General features: G+C 38.3%; 1 protein-coding gene across 5 annotated transcripts in view; it reads right to left on the bottom strand.

Annotated features, from left to right (window-relative positions):
• TASP1 (taspase 1) overlaps window positions 1–21,219 on the bottom strand; it is an 87,660-nt gene that overhangs the window by 39,704 nt on the left and 26,737 nt on the right. For all 5 annotated transcript variants that reach the window (XM_033055185.1, XM_033055188.1, XM_033055187.1 and 2 more), the window contains 3 exons: window positions 14,936–15,042; window positions 8,415–8,534; window positions 6,859–6,937 (listed from right to left, as the gene is read on the bottom strand). In XM_033055185.1, coding sequence (XP_032911076.1) covers window positions 6,859–6,937; window positions 8,415–8,534; window positions 14,936–15,042 — 306 coding nt within the window. The remainder of the gene's footprint in view (window positions 1–6,858; window positions 6,938–8,414; window positions 8,535–14,935; window positions 15,043–21,219) is intronic.

Genomic DNA, 21,219 nt, shown 5'->3' with positions numbered 1-21,219 from the left:
CTCATTTTGTAAATAATGCAAGACCTTCTATCTTCAGAAATGCAATATTAAAGGTTTGCTGGCTTCAATGGTTGCTACCTAGACATAAAACACACCCATCCTTTGCATGCTTTCTATTTCCTGCTGTTGTAAAGATGAAACGAATGCAAGACATCATGTTCAGTCTCTACAATTCCACCCAAAGATTTCACTTAGGGTTGCATTTTCAAGGCATCCTGCACTAGCTGTTACTTTCATTTCATATTTCTCCTTACATTTACTGTTAAGGTTCTGCATACCCAAAGAGAAGTGTTATTTTTCAATTTATCTCCTGGGAAAAGTACAGCCTGCTTGTTACCCCAGCAGTATTACTTTTGGCACAGTTAGTGAATGAATATTCACAATCATCATGGATATTCCAACTGAGTAGGAGATTCAGTGTCACACTTTAAATTATTTTGAATGAGAAGAATATTCACAAAGTCTTTAATTCTTATTATGCTCAGGAAAAAATAGGAAATGTTTTCCTAAAGTACAGCCAAAAAATGGACTATTGTTTTTCCTGTGGTTGGGTTTTGTTCACAAATGTTTTCCCTCCAAATAATACCCATCTTCCTGTGTTTACATTCATATACCAACAACAAACACCCACTAAAGAGTTCCAAGCAGCTTTAGGAGTGTTCTGGCCTCTTTCTGGGGCGAGGTGGTAGGGGTGCTTAAAGGGGAGCCTGTTTTGTTTGTGTCTGTGCGCTTTTAAACACCACAGATTTGGCTTCTACTGCATTGATCCAAAACCTGGTTTAGCTGTTAATCACATTTATACTAAATATAGGCCACTTGATTTAAAGGTCATGCTCAGCTCATTTAACAAGCTTTCACTCTGTCTCTACCATCATTCCTGCACAGAATGACCCTTGCACTGTTATTAGATGTCACATTTAAGGTTCCTCAGGTATCCTGGCTGTGTCTGCAACTGCAGCATTCCCTGAATTATCTTGAATTTTAATACTGATTTTGAGATACTCAAATTCCTGTTTACCCTTCAGCTGCCAATAAAGTCCCACAGTCATTTTTTCCCCGATCAAAGTATTAATTTTAATGTAATTCAGAGTTTATACATCAAAATGACTCAAAAAAAAAAGATGGGGGAAAAAAAATCAGAAAAACTTTACTTGTTTACACAGAAACCAAATTTCAAACTGAGAGTTACAGAATAAACCTTGGATCTAAGGCCCCCTAAATTCACTGCAATTCTTAAGTTTCACCATCTACCCCACTGTGTTTTTTACAACATCCTGTATTTTGTAAACCTTGAAGTTTGGGGGTTTTTGAGGTTTTTTTTGCTTTTCAAAAGTAAAACCAAAGCCATTGTGGTCAAACAACAAGGTCAAGTAACTGTTAGAGGTATGAAATTACCGTGCAAATAGCTGATGTCATGCCCAAGCAAGTTCAGAACCACCACCTTTGGCACATTCAACATAAAAATATTATAAAAATAGACAAAATATTTAAGAAGCAACTTGCTAAGAAGCATAAGAACTAATACCAAAGCCTTCCTGAACAGGCAAAAGCAGGAAGACTCCCAGTAGCCACAGGGCAAGCAGAAGATACAAGATGTCTACAAATAATACACAACCATTGAAAGAAAACTACAGAAACTTGGAATTACTTTTAAGTACTTGTGTGGTGACAGCTTCCCCCAACCTGCCTTTTTTTTTTTTATGAGGGAGGTACTGAAAGACATTGAAGCTTCAATTGGAGGATTTTAGAACAAAAGAAATAAAAATTCAAGAATAAAGTCTAATGTGTTATTAATTGTGGCATTTAAACTAAAACTTTTCCTTTTCCAATGAAGTTTCTATAAAGATAACCACAGACTAAAACCTTTCTAGGAAAATATAAATATCTGGTCTTCTAAGAACAAAAAACGAAATCTTGAGAAGTCACCCTGACCTACTAAAACAAATACATCTCCAGTTTATAAAGTGTCAATATCACAAATTCAGAAGCCTGGATAATGCAGTGGAGGTGCTTTTCCCAGTCCTGTACTTCTCCCTGGAGAACTTTTCTCCAAAGCCTCTTCTCCAAGCTCTGGTTCAATCCAATGCATCCATTCCATGTGGAATTCACTATGCAAGAGTTTGTACTCTGCCTACTTGGAATTACTATTCCAAACTTTCCTTTCTCCACACCACAGCTCTTCCCCAACTTGCTCAATCTCTAGTTGATCATCACTCCCAAGAACCAAAGACATGAACAATTTCTTAAGTATGGAGTGAAAAGAGTTTACAAACCCTAACCCTTCAAAATTGCTTGGACAAAACTAACGCCAAAGAATATCCTTTTTCATGATTGAATACAGAGCCTGATATAACAAACTCTCAAGGCTTAAATTTCTATTCTCAGCAACCATTAAAAAGAAGTTTAAAAGTGTAAACCACCACAAAAGAGAAACCTTTTATTTCCCAAAGAATTATTCAACTAAATTTTTTTGGTTTAACGCATATTAATACCAAATAATTTTGAGGATACTTTTCATAAAGCTTTAGGGGAATTAGAATTTAACTTCTTATTCAAGATTTTTTTTTTAATTCCAATGTGATCTGATGAGTCAGCTATTCTCTGAAGTCATGTAACAATAAACATTAAACATTACTCAATAACCACAGCAACAACCATCTAATTTCATTCTTTTTTTTCTTCTCCCCACAAAATGGAAAAAAATTCCCTGTAGAAACAACTAGATTTGTGCCAAATTTATGACTCAAAGACAAATTAAAATAAATAGACATGTGAAATTAAAATAATAAAATGCTTGTATATTGTAAAAACCAGAGAAATTTAAACTGATTATAGGCTTCTTTAATGTACAACCTTTAAATAAATTTACATACAGGTGCAAATGGATGTAAAATAAAACATAAAATGAATGTGCATGTACACAGTTTTTATTAATATGCAAGTTGCATGCAAGTTGCATTTGTAGTTGGTTTTTAAAAAATAAATGTCCACACAAAACCCATTTGGAAACGTACAAGAGGGGAGTATAATCACCATTACAAATCCAGTCTAGTCTGGGTTTAGTTATCAAGGGACAGTGGTGATTTCCATTAAGAAACACTGCCCATCTTGGAGCTTTGTAAATCAAGGCATCTTCTAGAGTTTAGACAATACATTTATTTTCTAAATATTTAACAATGATGTATCTTAATGCATTATTCTCTTCCTCGGCCATAGTAGATTCACCTGAATATTTACAGATGTTCATGCCCCCATACCCATCTCCTGTTATGATCCAGCCAAGTCGCAAGTTTCATTCTTTCAACTTTTTCTGCAACTTAATTTTCCATCCCTTTACTCCCTAATTAAATTCATGGTTCACATCATTGGATATTCACATTTTAAACAAGAGTCAGGCATCAATATTTTTTAGAACTGCACTAAACATAAAGTATACTATAAAATAAAACATTATGAGCTTCTGAAATGGAAAAAAGAATGGTATTGATTACAGAAGAGTTCTCACTTCCTGTAAACATTTCTATCTCCCTCTCTCTCACAGACATAGACATACTGACTTTAAAGGAAAACCAGAAACAAGAGTTTAATTAAACACCACTAGTCTGAGTTTCAAATCCATGAATGAACAGATGGCCATGCTTCACAGCCTGCCAGCAGGCCACTCCAATTAACTGGGACTGGGATCAGGGTAATGTCATGGATGCTAGAAGTTCTGAACCAAATACCATATACGTGTGTTTGTGACAGTTATAAATAGTATAACATTCAAGTATTTAGCACTATATAAAAGTGGTAACGGCAAAAAGAGAGGAGGTTTCTATTTCAGGCCATCCTTAAATCTAGTCATCTCCTGTGAGTGCACCAGGATGCTTGTCAGCACTCACACAGACTTCAAATCCAGCTGACTTAGCAAAGAACAGTTTTAAAGAAATATATGAAGCTGCCCACTTCAGCTTTTCCACAAACAATCTCTAATACTGGACTTGTACTGACTAATTAATATGGTCCCAAATACTTACAGTAATTTCACGATTATAAGCTGCACCATTCTGACTAAAATTTTGGTCCAAACCTGGAAGCGCGGCTTATAATCAGGTGCGGCTTATATATGGACAAAGAACGAAAAGTTACTGTTTTAGTTTGGAGGACAGGTGTCTGCTGGGAAAGGCAGGAACCTCTCTTTGAAACGAAGCATGTAAACCCCCTCCCTCAAAGTATTATAATTTTGAAATCAAGAGGCTTTCAGGCAAAGATATGGGAATTAGGAATAACAGTTCTTTTCTAGGGAAATTAAAATAGAAATACAGTACTACAAAGAAACAAACTACAAACACTAAGAAAGTGTCTTGGGTTACATTACAGGATGTGATCATAGTATCTATTCTATCACCATCTGTTGTGACCAGGTGGGGCAGTGATCCTTATCTCTGTGGGAGATACTCTGCTAATGGGTCATCCATTGAAACCAGTAGGGCATTGTTCTTTATCTTTGCAGCCTCCATCCTCCCTCCAGCAAGTCATTTTCTGCTATTGGCCCATTGAGTCCTACTGCATGACTGATAAAATTACTTTATCCCATTGAGAGTTGCTCCAGCCAGAGGGGAGAGCCCAGACTTTCCTACCTAGATAAAAACTGAAATTCTGGGACACCAAGTCGCCATCTTTTCCCTGGACTCCAGAGGAAATCAGGACTTTTTTTCCATATCATTGCTGAATCTTCAGAGGGAGGCTGCATCCTTCTACAAGACCACTGTTTCAACTGAACCACATCTGTCACTGCAGGAGGACTGCAGCCATCATTTAATGGGACTGCTACCAACACCCTGACTGACGGGTGTCATCCTGATGGGGTGTCAGGTTGTACTCTGACTTTGTGTCTTAGTTTGGAGGACAGGTGTCTGCTGAGAAAGGCAGGAACCTCTCTTTGAAATGGAGAATGTAAACCCCCTCCCTCCAAATTATTATAATTTTGAAATCAAGGGGCTTTCAGGCAAAGATATGGGAATTAGGAATAACAGTTCTTTTCCAGGGAAATTAAAATAGAAATACAGTACTACAAAGAAACAAACTCCAAACCCTGACAGAGTCAGAGTACAACCTGACACCTCATCAGGCAGGGTGTTGGTAGCAGTCCCATTAAATGGTGGTTGCAGTCCTCCTGCAGTGACAGTTGTGATTCAGTTGAAGCAGTGCTCCTGCAGAAGGTGCAGTTTCCCTCCGGGGGTCCAGTGGTGGTGTGGAGGAATCCCATTTCCCTCTGGAATCCAGTGGAGAAAGGGGCTCCCTTAGTGTCCTAAAACCTCTGTTTTTATCTTGGTAAGAAATGTTGGGCTCCTCCCCCTGGCTGGAGCAACTCCCAATGGGATGCAGTAATTTTATCAGTCACACAGTGGGACTCAATGGCCATTAGCAGAAAATGACTCGCTGGAGGAAGGATGGGTTGTGAAAAGACAAAGAACAATGCCTCACCCTGTTTCAATGGATGGCCCATTAGCAGAATATCTCCCACGGAGATAAGGATCACTGCCTCCACCCTCAACAGATTGTGATAGAATAGAAACCTTTTATCACACTCTGTATTGTAACCTAAGACAGTTGCTGACACCCAGACGTGCGGCTTATAATCAGGTGTGGTTTACAATCGTGAAATTACCGTACATCTATTTGGTTAAATTGGTAAGCATTTATTAAGCTAAAATCAATACAGTGTCCCCTGAGCAAAAACAATTTCTGACACTCCTGAGTTTAGTAGAACCATCCCCTGAGTAAGTACCAAGAAAGACATCTGCTTTTACTGTCATGAAACTTCAGGGTGAATATCTACATAAATCTTCAACAGTGCAAGACGCATGTGAATACAGGGGAAATAGAAGCAACACAGGATATTCCCGATGCTCTTGAGCCTCTATCAAATTTTAACTCTGCAACTTGTCTCCTTGCTCCCCCCACTATTTCTGCAGCAGGACTCTAACTCTGCACTGCCCATGGATATAGCTGACATTACCCAAATCTGAACTCTGCAGATTTTCTTCACCTCTCCCTGTATTGAATGCTGATAACTCTGACCACTGAACAGGGGGCAATACCATAAATTTTGCAACCTGACATAAGCACTTTTTCATAAGTGTGACAAGTAGGTAAGGTTGTTCGTACAACTAGGAAGAAGAAAAAAAAAATATAAAGCAACTCCCACATAACTTCACCTTAAGACTTTTATGCTCTGCAAGGCATGAAGACAATACTTCTGTGTATCCAGGATCCTGAGCCCTCCTAAGAGAACAGAAGCCCTCCTAATTCTTACATCAATTTCACTATTGCTGAATAAATATTTTCTGACACATGCATTCCAATATTTTGGTTTGGCCTTTCCCCTTTCAGGAGGAAAAGTGAGATCAAGAAAAAATTCTCTTAAATATTCATCTGAAATAGTAATTAAATAATTTGGAGGAAAATACACTGCATGCAGCATTTTTACATCCCCTGATTATCTTAGTCCTTTACACCAGACTTCCATTCCCATAAGGTATTCTGCATTTAATACAATACTGGGCTAATAAACACTTCTTCACAGGACAGGTTCCTTAATACTTCACAAATATATGTCCTTTCAGTGCAATACAAAACAGGATAAAAATTCCCATGGTTGCTAATTAAGTAAAGAGGGCAATATAAGCGACCCACAAGAGATCAATTAATGGATTTAAAGACAATACTGACACACAGACATATATATATATATGCGAAAAAATGATACAAATTTAGAATATAGTCTGGAAACATTGTTTGTATTTTAAATATGCAAACTAATTACAGAGAAAGATAGCAACTTCATTAAATATTTATAAAAGCAGTAAATACCTGAAGTACTCACAGCAGTGGAATAAGGGTTATGAGCTCCTGTATTTTCGGCCCAGCAGCCACAACCATAAAGAGCTGCCTAAGGAAAGAAGCACATTGTTCATAAATTATGTATATGAGGTTTTTAGTTTATTCCCTTTCTTTAAAAAAAATGAGAATACAAAAAAAATCCTCAAACCAGCAACAACAGCAAAAAAAGAAACCCAAAGAAAAAAAAAGTATTAATACAAACTATGAATATCATAACCATATTGTAATTCCACCTCATTTTGCTACATCCTTTTACTATTCTTGAGATCTGTGTGTTTGTCATAGAGTGTTTGGCATAGCTTAACAGAAATAAGGGTAAAGATAACCCTGCTCATATAAAGTTTCTTTCACTCTGCTATTCAAAAAACAAACAAAAAAAAGTCTTAAACATATTTAAAAGATAACTGCTTTTTGGACACTGGAAAACATCAACCAAAAATACAGCTGTACAGCAATGGAGCATAAAATTTCTGATGTACCTCCAAATTCCCTAACAACAATAAGGTGACACATCATAAATACATTACTATTAAAATTAGTAATTAATAGAACTATAAATAACTTATAATCATAATTATATATATACATCTCATCATAAATACCTGATGTGTTCTTTTATTACTTTTGTCATTTCCTCCAATTCACAAGATCAATTAAAAATTAATTAGGACAGCTTCCCTAAATATTTTCAGAAATCTTATTTTAAGACTCTAAGCATTTAAGAGACCATTTCTGGCATTAAGGAGGTATTTAAGCCCAAGAAATGAACTCCCTAATACCTCTGTCAAAAGGTAAATAACTACAGAACATCTCACCTGTGGGTTATTTGTTCCCACATTTCGTGGGGATTCTTTTTTATTCCGAATGAGGAACAGACATGGGACTTAGTTGTTTAGAAAATGTGGTCTGTTTTTCTTATTTTCTACACTTCTTGTTATAGGTGTTGAGAGCATGACCAGAAGTCACAAGACTTAGGCTTATGAGATCTTTTAAGGATTTATTAATCAAGAAAACATTGTTAACAAGGATATTGATGTTCCTAATCAATATTAAGAAATTTTGTTTAATTATAGTGTGACCTTTTTTAGTCAATTCTGTTTTAACACATAGATCTATCAAGGTTATTCTGTTACTTTTATTTTTTTATATCTAAAACCTTTAGCTAACCTTTTTTTTTACTCAACATGTTTCTGTTTTAAGCGTTACATTTACATTTTTACTTCTAGCACCTAAGCTTGGAAGCTTTTCCCAAGGCCTCAGTTTAAATTTTGTGTTTTCAGGCTTTGATTTACAGGCCCAATGTTTTGAGAATTTCTTTTATTCTGAATTCCAACACTCACCTATCACTGTTTTATTACACTGATGGAGGACCTTACAAACACTTGCATATCAGTGAAAATGCCTTCAGCATTTACCAGGAAAGAAGGGAGAAGACAAATTTGCTGTCACAGCTCTTGCTTGACACCTCACCTGCTTGTGGCCATGAACAATCATTCCCAGCTAAAACACAAAAAAAAAATGATCACCTGACCAACTCTTCCAGGATGCTTCAGTGCTAAACCTCCACTGGAGACAGCAGCAGCAACATTCCCTTCTTGGTCAACAACAACTGCACCAACTGTATCCAATGTTCCTGAGTCGTTCTCCTGCAGGACACACAAACAGAAAAAAAATAGCAAAAATAGTATATTAAAGTCAGATCATACTCCTTAGGAGTGTGCAAGTGAGAGGCCTAGCAACAAAATGGATTTGTTACCCTGCACTTGTACCCACTGCCATAAATCTTCCCAAAATGCTGTTCTGCCTCAGACAGGACCTTAATAAAATTCTCAAGTAACAAGAAGGCAATAAACATCTCAGAACTCATCCAATGCTTAGATCACCTGTTTTTACTCACAAAAGTGCCAGAAGTCATATTTTCTTAGTGGTTGCTACTTGTCCACTAAGAAATGATTCAGTAACATCAAAAGGCCTTTTCTAAAAGGCCCAGGGAAGCATTTTCAGAGGCTCTGATCTTGAAAGATGTGTGATGTTAAAAAAAAATGACATTAAAAAAAAAAACAAAACAACAACAATAACAACACCAAACATCCCTAAGATTCCCCCACACCCCCCCCCCCCCAAAAAAACCCCCAAAGCATCACTAAAAAACCCAAGTAGCTGTTTGCCATGTAAAGTGAAAATACTGATACTCTGAGCAAGACAACAAATAGACGCCTCAAAAAAAAAAAATCTCACCTAGGACAGATTGTTTCTGCGAGACTTGTTCTCAGTTCATGAATCTTTAGTGAGTGAAGCAATTTTACCCTTTGTTCCCTGTAATTTGAGGGTAACTAGAAAAGTTTCCTTGCTTCCATGACTTCTGAGATAGATTTACTCCCCCCAGGAGCAGGGGTCTTTATATCCTCCCCCCATTCCTTAATGCACCACACTAAGTCTGTCTTAGAGAAGGAACAGTTTTCCCCTCTCTGCCTAGGCTTGGCCTAGATTCCCCTCTCTGCAGAACCCAGGGCAAGGCACTCAGACTTCATGATCCACCACACACACAGCATGCAGTGTACAGAAAATAAAGCAAATAAACAAAACTGATCCATCATCCATCACGTACTCCAGAGATGCACAGTGCTGCTGCCCAAGCCTCAAGCCTCTTACATAGACTTACCCAGTGAAATAATACCAAAAGCTATTATGTTTTTCACAAAAATGTTCTGGACTACGAATTCAGAGGGAGGAATTTAAAAAAATAAAAAACACCTAACTATTCAACTTCAAATTATCAATTTCTCATCATGAATTAAAGTTTCCTTAGGCTTACTAATATCACTTATCAAGATGGTTTCTAGTACTGCCTTGCTGATGATACTCTTAATTTAAGAGAAAACACTTGGGTTAATTCTGCTTCAGTCTCAAAAGGAAAAATATGCAGTGCAGCACTACTACCCTGTTCTACAGTACATTTCAAGCAACTGGAACTCCTAGGCAGGAGTTTCATCCTTGGATTTCACCCAGAGAAACAGTAAGTTTCTTCTCTGCACCTACACCTAAATCTTCCCTAGCAAGTTCTGCACTCAGATGCTAGCCCTGACCATGCTCAGTATTAAAACACATAGATGGGTGTCCCAACAATAAAGTAGAGTAAGTGCTTAAAGACAGAGAGGGGTGAAAGTTAGAAATCCATGGTTTCAACTGGCACTAGGAAGAAGAGTAAGTTGAAAAATAGAGAAAGGAAGGATTAGAGACCAGGGAACGTAGGAAAAGTAGAAATAAAAGGAGTATTGATGATGGAAGCAAAGGGGACAAGAAAACAGCCAGATCCCTTCTAAGCTCTAAAGATGAAAGAAAATTAAGGAACCTTTTTTTTTAACATCTCATGTGCAACTCCCAGGACTTCCAGACACACCCTGAGCTAATACTAACCCAGTTCAAACAACACTACTCAGTGGAATGAGACCTTAGGCAGCAGAGCAGGCTCTGTGCTCCTGTGAGCACAGGTGGTGCAGATTCCCATCTTTGGAGGTTTCCAAGATCAGAATGTTACAAGGCACTTCCCAAGATGAATTCTCTTATGATTTCTATGTAGAAAAGAATTACTATGATACGAGTGCTGTCTACTCTTTGCCCCTTTCTATCAAAGGAAATTATACCCACAACAAAAATCTCAAGCAGACAACTATGGATATAAAAATCAAGCCTGTCAAAGTTAGTTTAAATAACACTTCAAGGTTGAAAATCTTTTCTAAAGGAAGCATTGCTAAGGGAAGGTTGAGTTGGCCCACACAGCCTTCTGAAGGAAATCTGTATCACTAATGCAAAGGAAGTCTGTATTTTTGTTCTTGGCAGTGTCAGGGGTTTGGTGTCAGGGGTGCTGGTTTGCAATGAAAAAAAAAAGTCACTTATATATAGGTAATGCTGGATTTATCCTTATTCAGCAAACTGAAAACCAGTCATGACCAGTTGGATTCCACACCCAATGGGAAAAATACATTGTCAGTATCTTCTATGGATGTGAACTGTACTAGTAATCCTATTTCTGGACCAGCAAAGAAAGAGTTCATTATAATTTAACAAAGGAACTTCCTGGGCATCTCCCTACAGAAAAGCATCATGTGCCTAAGGAGTCACTGCACCTGCTGAGAAGAATTTCAGTGTCACACATTTCATCTCTTCAAAATCACATGAATGCTGAAAAGCAGAGGATCTTGTCAAGCTCGTGTCAGGACCACAAAAACAAGTCTGGTAAATAGTATAATTCACAAAGTCTAAAATAAGACCAAATTTTATACAGATATAATAGGGACTAAACAAGATCCAGCTTGCTTGTCCTTATCTTTCTATTGATTGGTTTATTTAGACACTTAAATTTGAAAATTTTGCAGGTTCCAAAGGAAACTTGGTGATATCTGTTACCAAATTCTGTATCTGACTTCAGCTAGTAAATTATACTTGTCCACTGCAAAAGCATTTTGGGGGTTTAACAATGTAGTACTGCAACCTAAATATAATCTATTATGTAGTTAATATTTTGCATGGAAACAACTGAAAGTCAGTGTTGCAAGTCAGACCTCACATTACTTAATTTGTACCTTGCAGCAGGAAAGGAAATTCATTTATTAAACCATGGTCCAAATAATCAAATTTTGCTACGAACATGCAACAAAACAGGAAGATGCTCATCTGCACAAATGCAGAGTTGTAGCAAACATTTTTAAAAACTCCTCCTTCCCTCCTGCACTTAAAAAAAATTGTAAATATTCATAACAAGCCCCTAAGGAAGCAATTAGCAGATTAGGAGAGCTCTACCCAGTGCTCACTGAAAGATTCTACACACAGGACCTTTTTCCTCTCTGCTAGAGATAGTTTTGAAATGCCATAAAAAGTAATTACCACTAAATCTCATCTGAGTATAACGGATAAAATACAAAATTAATCAGATTGAAACAATTAACATTTATATGTTATTACCCAGCTATCTAATTATACAAAGCTTGATGAACAATCCCAGCCTTCCCAATTTAACAGTTGTTTGGTGTGTAAAAAAGAACAGTTTGTTTGATCTTCATGTGCAAGACGAGGAAATTATCCCATACTGTATTTCCACAGACAAGTTTTGTTTTGGCTTTAACTAGGTGAAAATTATGTAGGTTTTTTTCCCCATATCAAACAGATTTTGAAGCACACCTTTGAAAACTGTAGGGTATTATCATCAAAGACCACTTGCACACAAATGTGGGATGGAACATTTATTTGTTGTTTTAATGAAATTTCCAAGACTAAATAAGACAGACCTTGCCATAGTTGACTGTTACACTTGCTATCACCTGCACATAGACAAAAATATTTTCCGAGTATGTTCAATCTTCATACAGTAACTGAAGAACATGGAACTGTTGATTCTATTTATATAATTCCAACTGATGTACACATATGCAAGTACCTAGGTAAAACTAGATAAATACCAAGCCAGTTTTAATAAAACTCAGCCTAAATAATGTTATTTATGGGTAAAATAATTAGACTATAAAATATTAACTTAAAACCACTAATCTGTTCCAAAAAAAATGAATGCGTACTGGGGGCTCTTACTGTCACTTATTGAAATCAAGAAGAGGAGAACTTCTTACAGATATGCTGAGATGATTTGTAAAAGTTTGTAATAGCAAAAGACAAATTAAAATTAGGGCTTCCAGCCAAACTCTGCTGAGCTATTTTCAATTACAATTTCCTCTGATAAAAAACAGACTAACAGTAAGCAGACAAATATTTACTTCTGATATTTACTGGTGCTTGAGGGGGAGAATTTGAGAATGCCATCAGGTTGAATGAACACATCATAGTCACTCCCCCCAGGAGAATGCTTAGTTAATTTTTGTTTGTGTGTGAATTATTTCTTAGCTATGTAAATCAGTAGGACTCTACAACTTAAAAACCACTAAATTTTACACCTTCAAAATTTGGTGAAATTATTAACGGATCTTCCTGTATGCAAATCAAATCCTACACTTATTGAAGAATGAAAAATAAAACAAAGGAAAACTCCATTTATCAGGAAATAAAACTCCTTTAGTAAGTTACACTACCAAGTATTTTTCACACAAACTTTGACAAATTTAAACAGCCTCATTCGTTTTACAGTTGGTATCATTATATTTTTATTGAAAACTAATTGTTAAGCCTGTATTTTTTGTTTTAGCTGGTGACATTTATCAGTAGCTCAGACTTCCAAGTAATTTCAGTCTGTTTTGGTCTGCAATGCTGTCTCTTCTCACTAGCCTATTAGTTTTGATCCCATTGAACTCCACCTTTGTTAACATCCTTTCTACCTTGCTCTCCCCACAGCCTGCAGCTCTGAGAACAGAGGCACACATGCTCAGCTGCAGCACAGAATTGAAGTGGGTAAGTCAAACCACACGATAAAACAGCTCTGAAGTCCTGCTGAAAGGAATGGTCTGCAGCTCCAGAGAAGCACAGCTGATAAAAGTTACAGGAGTACTTATCAATTAAAATAGCTTAGACAAGAAGATTAACTTCTAATTACTCAAATATTTAAATGGTTTTAAAACAGTTTTTTAAAAACCTTTTATGAGAGCACAGCTTTGACAGTGTGAGTTTTAGGGCAACAAATCACACGCCTTGTCCCTGCTAAATGACCCTTTTCTAATAGTTTGGGGAGATACATTCTACTTTTTTTTTTCCTTTTAGAACTTGATTTTTCATTTAAATTTAATTTTGAAAAAACTACTTGGAAAACCTTACTTTCTGTAAGGCTGCAATTATCTTACATTCTGTGGACAGCACGAGAATTCCACATTGAGAGCATAGGTTGGTTTCCACCCCTGTTCCAGGGACAGAATGTGCCCAGACAGCTGACAAAACCAGCCTGTTGTTCCTGGATTACTCACCAGGGAGAAGAGCTCTATCTGATCACCTCCTTTACCTACCACCACTGGCCTTTGGGAATCTCTCAAGTGCTGCACAGGACTCTGGAGCCCTTGAAATTTCAAACTGCAGGTCGGTAAGCTCATGCATTGGCATTTGTTTCAAGCATTGACTTGCCCCTTATTAAGTGAGCAGCAGTAGTGTACAGGGACCCCTCCTCCTTCAGGTACACTCACACTCCCAGTTTCACAAGGAGGTAACTGAGGTCCTGTGAACAGGAACATTTCCAACATGAACAACTAACTTCCAAGGCTCCCCCATTCTTTATTTCTTCACAGGTCTTAGCTCCTCAAAAAATGAAAAATTAGCACACTGATTTTTCCTGCTAAGGAAAACATGTTATTTAAGAACACAGAGTAAACTGCCTAATTTATCACTGTTTGCATTTACAGAATACAGAGAATACATTTTTGCTAACAATTCTCTGGGATTTATACCTTATTTATATCGACATATAACCACTCAGTAGTCAGACAGCTCAGCAAAGCAAAGAGAAATGGCCAATCTGAAGGCCCACAAGCCCCAAATAAAGCACAGGCATTTAATTTAATGAGCCATACTTTGATAATCAACATTAAATACTGTAAATGACATTTTCATAGGTAACCAAAGTTCTACATTTAAACTAAGAATGAGGGGAACAGAGGGAATCCTGGTAGTTTTGTAGCACAAGTAATATGGGCCAGGTCAATGCCAGATGCATGCAGAGATGCACATGTTTACCTACCTGATATTTCAAATTTCACCAATTCCAGTTCCATAATGCAGTGTGCTCAGGAAACATTAAAAAGTGGGAAACAGTGACAGAGATCCCAAGCTAAAGAAAATGTTTTGGTAAGTAATTATCTGTTTGTATTTACATTTGTTATATTTCCAGTTCAAAATGAGCAAAATACTTTTCTTAGCACAAACAAGATATAAAGTGATGGTTTGGTTTTCAAATAGCAAGGCAGAAAGTTTTAACTGCACTAAGTTCTCATTACATGATCTAAACATTAAGATGGACAAGAACAGATTTCTGAGGCTACATCAGTCTTATCATATAAGACATAAAATTTATTAGCAATCAGCTATAAGTTTAGGATGACAAGAATTTGAAACAAGAGCTAACCTTTTCATTTGATTGTCTTCTTTTCTTTAGTTGAATGAGATCTGTTTCCACCTTTTCAGCCAACTCCAGCTTCCTCTTGTTCCTCTTAAAAGCTGCTAAACTAAACCCTATAAAAATAGTTCAAAAGCATGTAACTAAGTAAAATTTACTTATTTAAAGCAAATATTGACAAGTTGACATTTTGAAGGACACATCCCCCACTTCTTTACTGATGCAAAAAGCATCAATATAGAACCAAAAACTAAAGTATTCAAGTCTCAGTACAAGATTTTCACATCTTATCCTAAGTTTAAAAGTTCTACTATTGTTCAGCAACAGTGATGAGTAAAATATCAGGTAGAAAAACAGCATGAACACATGGAAGCTGGTATAAATCTCTTTAGCAAAGAAGCAGCACTGCACAGAAGAGAACAGAGTAAGTGGTTTGTGGTAAAATTCGTTTTTGACTGCTGACAAGTAAATAAATATCATGTGAGCTCATTCTGATAGCCATAACATTAGGCTACTATTTTATTACCTTAATCACATATCTGTATGTTGACTCATATATTTAAAGCCACACACACAAGTCTAGCAGTAGTTTATGCTCCATAATCCAACACAATCTAAAGACCACCTAGGTCTCAAGAAGACAAACATCTACTTTCCATATCTAAGCCCAACATTCAGAAAGGAAGTGCTCTCTAAAGTGGACTAAAAAAAAAAATTGTTATGCTTAAGAGACCAAAATGACATGTTCCCATTTCAGAAGTTTCAGTTCATGAACAAGTTGCAGATACTGACATATTTAGTTTAAATTAGTTTTGACTCAATATCATCCCCAGGCTGTTTTAACATCCTCTGTAAAATGTAAAGAGGTGGGGAGAAAATGTCTTTTGTCACTTGTTTAACCACACCAAATCAGGCTATTGGGAGTTTAGAGCAATTTGAATCTTTTACTTACACAACTATGTCACAAATTCAAGGGAAACGAAAAAGTACTGATTTTTCTGTAAACTTCAAAAAATGCCATTTTAAATTAAATTCTGAATATAGCTACATCACTCTTATTCAGAAGACTGAAACAGTTGCATGACGTCTAGTAATAAACTAGAGCCAATGGAACTCAGAGCTTTCATTTACAATTCTCGGAAAGTACACAGACAGTGAGCATTTTACTTTGAAACTTCTCCACACATGTGTCAAATTCACCTAGAGTGAACTCTTTTAATCATGCTTTAAAGTATATAAAGCTGGACCTTAATGTACACACAGTTATTCAAGTATATAATGCATTTCTCTCCAAAAACCTAATGAATACCAGGGGTGTTTTTTTATTGTAAACCCATATTAATCAGCCATCACCAAGAAATGAATTCATTGTACTATATACAGCTGATTAGTGCAGCTACTTAGGACAGCACATTTCTATGTTTGAAATGAGGACAAAGAGGTAAAACCTGAATACTCGACAAGGCAAAGAATCATTTCATTAATTGGCAATGGGGAGAAAAAACTAAAAACATCTCACAGATCAAGAACTTGGTAAACAGAAGTGCCCCAAAACAAGCTAAGCCAGCACATTGTTTTTAAGAGAATTTTTAAACAGGAGAATTTGTGAATTGACACAAGTTCACCAAGCACAGGAAATAACTATGGGCAGAGCCATACAGGGTGAGAATGGTGTGTGGCCTTGCTATTCCTCAAAAGCAGGCATTACACAGGGATAAATATGCCTCAGCCTGTTACCTGCTGCTGCCATTGCTTCCTGCCAAGTTGGATAAAAAGTGGACCTAGGGTGTAGGGGATCACACCAGCAAACCTGAACAGGTTCCTTGTACTTCAGAGTCGAACGGCACCAGTGTCCTGAAACCTCCTGCAGTATTTGCATGATCACCAGTACAAACACATCCACAATGATCACAACAAACATAGAGAACACATGGACTAGCTCCAAGCTGCCCTGCCAGCTGCACAGAGTGCTGCTCTATGGCCTCCCTGCCTCTCCACTCCACCTATACCTTGGTAGCACATTTCTCCTGCCACTTTTCCACAAGACGCAAAGTTCTCCAAGCTTGAGAGATGTTTCATTCACTTAAGACAGCAGTCCTTAGCTGAGCAATTACAGTAATTTCACGACTATAAGGTGCACCCCTTTGACTAAAATTTTGATGGAAACCCGGAGGTGCGCCTTCTAATCCGGTGCGCCCTTCTATATGGACAAAGATCAGAAATTTGGCGACCTGGAAGTGCAAGCCAGGAGCAGAGCTGTTACTAATTCATTACTTTGTTGCGTGTGGATCCTCACTGCAAAAAAAAAAAAAAAAAGTGTGCCTTATAGTCCAGGGTGCCTTCTATATGGACAAAGTTCAGAAATTTGCCGATACCCGGAAGCGCGCCTTATACTCCGGTGCGCCTTATAGTCATGAAATTACTGTAATTTTCAGAGGTTGCCCTGTGCTTTAAGACTGTTTGCCTTTTCACAGCAAGAAGAAACCTGAAGACTTACTCTGAATGAATTAACAATGCAGATAAAAAGTTACTGTTAACAGATCAAAGTGGTATTGGTAAGTTGTGAAATACAGGGCAGAAAAACTCATTTTTAGCAAAGAATACACATTTCTAGGGCCATGTGACACAGACGGATGAAGACAGCTTTCTAGCAGCATTTAATGATGTAGGTTGGAAGGGATATTAGGAAGTTGTGTAAACCAACCTCCAAAAAAACCCTAATCCAATCTAAAAGGATTTGTCAGATTCTGAGTATTTTCAACAATGGAGATTTCACAACTCCTCTGAGCCTCTGCTTCAATCAACCTCAGGTTTAAATAAGTAAGGTATTAATTCATAGTCCTCAGTTTTGTTCAGTTCACCATGAAACATCACACATTTCATACCTGTGAGGGAACATCAGTCTAGTCAGACATCCCCTAGAAGGGAAATTCATGTGCAGAGGCTACATTGAACTTAAGAATAGTTATTAGGATTAACTTTCATCTAAAAGGTGAAAATTTTGTTTTAGCAAGGACTGATGAATAACAGCCTTTCATTATTTAAGGAAAATAATTACTAGCAATAATTATCAATTCCTCTTAGCAGGATAAGCCAGCTAAATGTCCAAAGTGACCAAATAACAAGAAAATAAAGGACCAAGTTATAACCCAAAGCCTGGTAATTTTTTCTTCTGATAGTCCAACTTCAGTTAAAAAAATAGATGTCTTGACTCTTACTGGAATCTTAAATTTGTTTTTATTTCTCTCCAGAATAAGGGAATAAAGACTAAAGCAAGTGACAGATTGCCTGCCCTCAGTTTATTCCTGCCTTTGTGATGTTGTATCTATGTAAAACCACTACAAATGCCACTAAAATGAACAGTACTGTCATTGCTTCATCTTGATCTACTAGTGAGAAAAGAAACTGAGGAACACAAGTGAGCTTCAAACTACACACATGAAAGATGGAATTAGTTTTCCGAAAATATCCTCTAACTTTGGTCCTTGCCAAAGAACATATTAAAACATTAAATTAAAACATAACTTGAACTAAAACACAGTCCAGGATTCAAATATGCTTGGCTAACAATGCACATGCAACATGGAAAAACAACCCACAGAAAATTTATTTTGAAAATAAGAACTACAGAAAGAAAGCACCTAGACACAATACAAGTTCATAGGTCACATTAAATCTAAAACAATATCCTCAACTTTGTGGTGCAAGGACACTAGAAAGTTTAATTTGCCCTTAATGGCAGTATAAAAAACACTCTCACCTTCTTCAACCAGACAGTGCATTCCAAGCTTGAGAAAAAGAAAGGGTCACAACACAGTGATGAAGCCAGGCAAGTTTTCCTAAAACAAATGCAATATGGCTACACCAGCCTGATGTTGCCTGGGTCAAGGAGGAAGGGAATTAAGAGAAGCAGAGCTTACTGACTGGGGAGAAAGCCAGGAAGAGAGGTGAGGGAGCTGATGGAATTTTAGCCTGAAAAGGTTTTGGATCACAACTCAGTGATATTGCTGTTGAAATCTATGGAAAGGTGTTTAGTAAAACATCCTTTGATTTTTCTCAAGAATTTAGAAGTTTAGATGCACTTCAAACAAGTACTTTCAGATAAAAACCCTGGTAATTACTACCCTACCCAGTGACAGCACGTACACTCCACATCATGCTTAGAAGAATTGAATACTGAGTCTTGGGAGCCACAGAGTACAACCAGCCCATCAGTTCTGGTCCCTCATTTATGCACCTACTGGCATAAATCAAACTGCCTCAGAACTGTTGGGAGAGTAAGGAGGAAAAAAAGAAAAAAGCCCCAGAACTTTACAAAATGACTGTTATTGCTTAAATGCCATTCTCAGCCCTCATCGAGACTAGAGACTTAATGAGTGACAACTGTAGCACATCAGAACCATTATTATAAATAAATCCAATCTAATTTACAGTATTTATCACACATCCCTGACTTGCAGCATGGGGTGTTTCTTATGGAATAAATAATCTTCAACAAAACACCTTCCTAATCCTCCACATTCCCCCTTCAGCCCCCAAGGTACCAGCAGGAACAGTCCATGTGTACTCTGCAATTTGGGTGTTACTGTGCCAGACAGGGGAGGCACTGGTGGAATCCTTGGTCATGGTAGAGCTGACACAAGTGTTGGGGTTTGCCTGGGAGAAGGTTCAGTGGTTGAGCACAGAAAAGGTGGAAGTAGCTCCTGCTCAACACCACTTGCCGGCAGGAGAGGTTGGCATTAGTGGATGTGGTATCAGAACATGCACTTGATAATATTTATCTGTAAATGCAGAAGAAAAGTCTCACAGGACCATCCTGTTCAATGCTAAGACTGCTGTAGATGTTCAAAAGGTTCTGATGTTCCTAGATACCCTGATGAGAAAGGGTCACAAGATTTCCATCACATCATTAATTAACACAAGATTCATCTCCTGAACTATTACTGCTAGACAATAAATACAACTTTTTTTACAGGCTTTGCTCATTTTTATCACCACCAAAGAGATGAGAAAGTACAGTAATTTCACGAATACAAGCCGCACCAATTTGACTAAGATTTTGCTCCTAAACCAGAAATGCGGCTAATAATCAGGAGCGGCTAATACAACCTCAGAAGTGCCTGCCAGAGTGCTGAGCCGAGCAGCTGCAAAGTCGGCATTTTGCGATTGTTACAAATCGCTACTTTGTTGCACCGCGGGTGGAGCCTGGCTCCCTGTAGGCAGCACGGGGGGCGGGGAGAGAGGCGGGAGAGCTCTCTTTCCTCCTCTGCCACAGCCCAGGGGAGAGACGGGGGGGGCCCGGCGCCGCCATTGCCGCGGCCCGGGGAGGAGAGGGGGGACCCGGGCCGCCCCTACCGCGGCCCGGGGAGGGGGGGGGAAGCCCGCGCCGCCATTGCTGCGGCCCGGGGAGCCGACGGGGTGCTTTGTCCCCGCCCGCCGCCGCCGCGGCAGGAGCGGGGAAACTCCGTCCCTGCCCACCGCCGGCGCCACGGGCGCGGGAAAGCTCCGTCCCCGCCCGCCGCCGCTGCCGTAGGAGCAGGGGAAGCTCCGTCCCTGCCTGCCACCGCGGGGCAGCGCCGACCCGGGGTGACCGAGTCCAGAGGCAGCGGTGGCCGGCCCCGAGCTGCAGCACCGTGCTGGACCACCCGGCCCCGTCAGCGGCCCCTAGCGGGCCGAGCCTGCACAGCCTTAGCTCAGCCAGTAAACCCCGCCCTCCTGCGGTTCTGTTACTAATTGCACGCGGGTCCTTGCTGCGAACGACAAAGTGGCTTATATTCGGGTGCGGCTTATCTATGGACAAAAACCGAAATATTTGCCAACACCCAGAGATGCGGCTTATAGTCAGTGCGGCTTGTATTCGTGAATTTACTGTAATTTTCAGCAAGCAGGTCAGTGGAAGAGATCATTAGTCTCCAAGTCAGTTCAGAGACTCATCTGTGCCACTTGTTTGCCATAAAACTTCCATGTCATTTATTCATCTCCTGTACTCTGAGCATTCCCTTAACTCCTTTAACCATTATACTGTGTACAAGTAAAATTTTAATAAAAAATCTTGACAGTTCTATTAAATAATTATACAATAATTAGGTAAATGAAACACAACTGTATTCCCCATCCTACAAAGCTCTTCAGATGTTTTTCTTAGTCACCCTTCATAGCCCCTTAGAAATGATTCAGTGAGCACAAGCAAATGAAAAGCAGACTTGTCCTAAACATGGAGTCCTTGAAACTACTGAATTGTACATACAGACCTAAATACAACACTAAGACACCTTTTCATTTTTTAAATAATG

The sequence above is a fragment of the Catharus ustulatus genome, chromosome 3, assembly GCF_009819885.2.
Source record: "Catharus ustulatus isolate bCatUst1 chromosome 3, bCatUst1.pri.v2, whole genome shotgun sequence".
Taxonomy (NCBI): Eukaryota; Metazoa; Chordata; class Aves; order Passeriformes; family Turdidae; genus Catharus; species Catharus ustulatus.
This window is presented reverse-complemented; position numbering and strand designations above follow the sequence as displayed.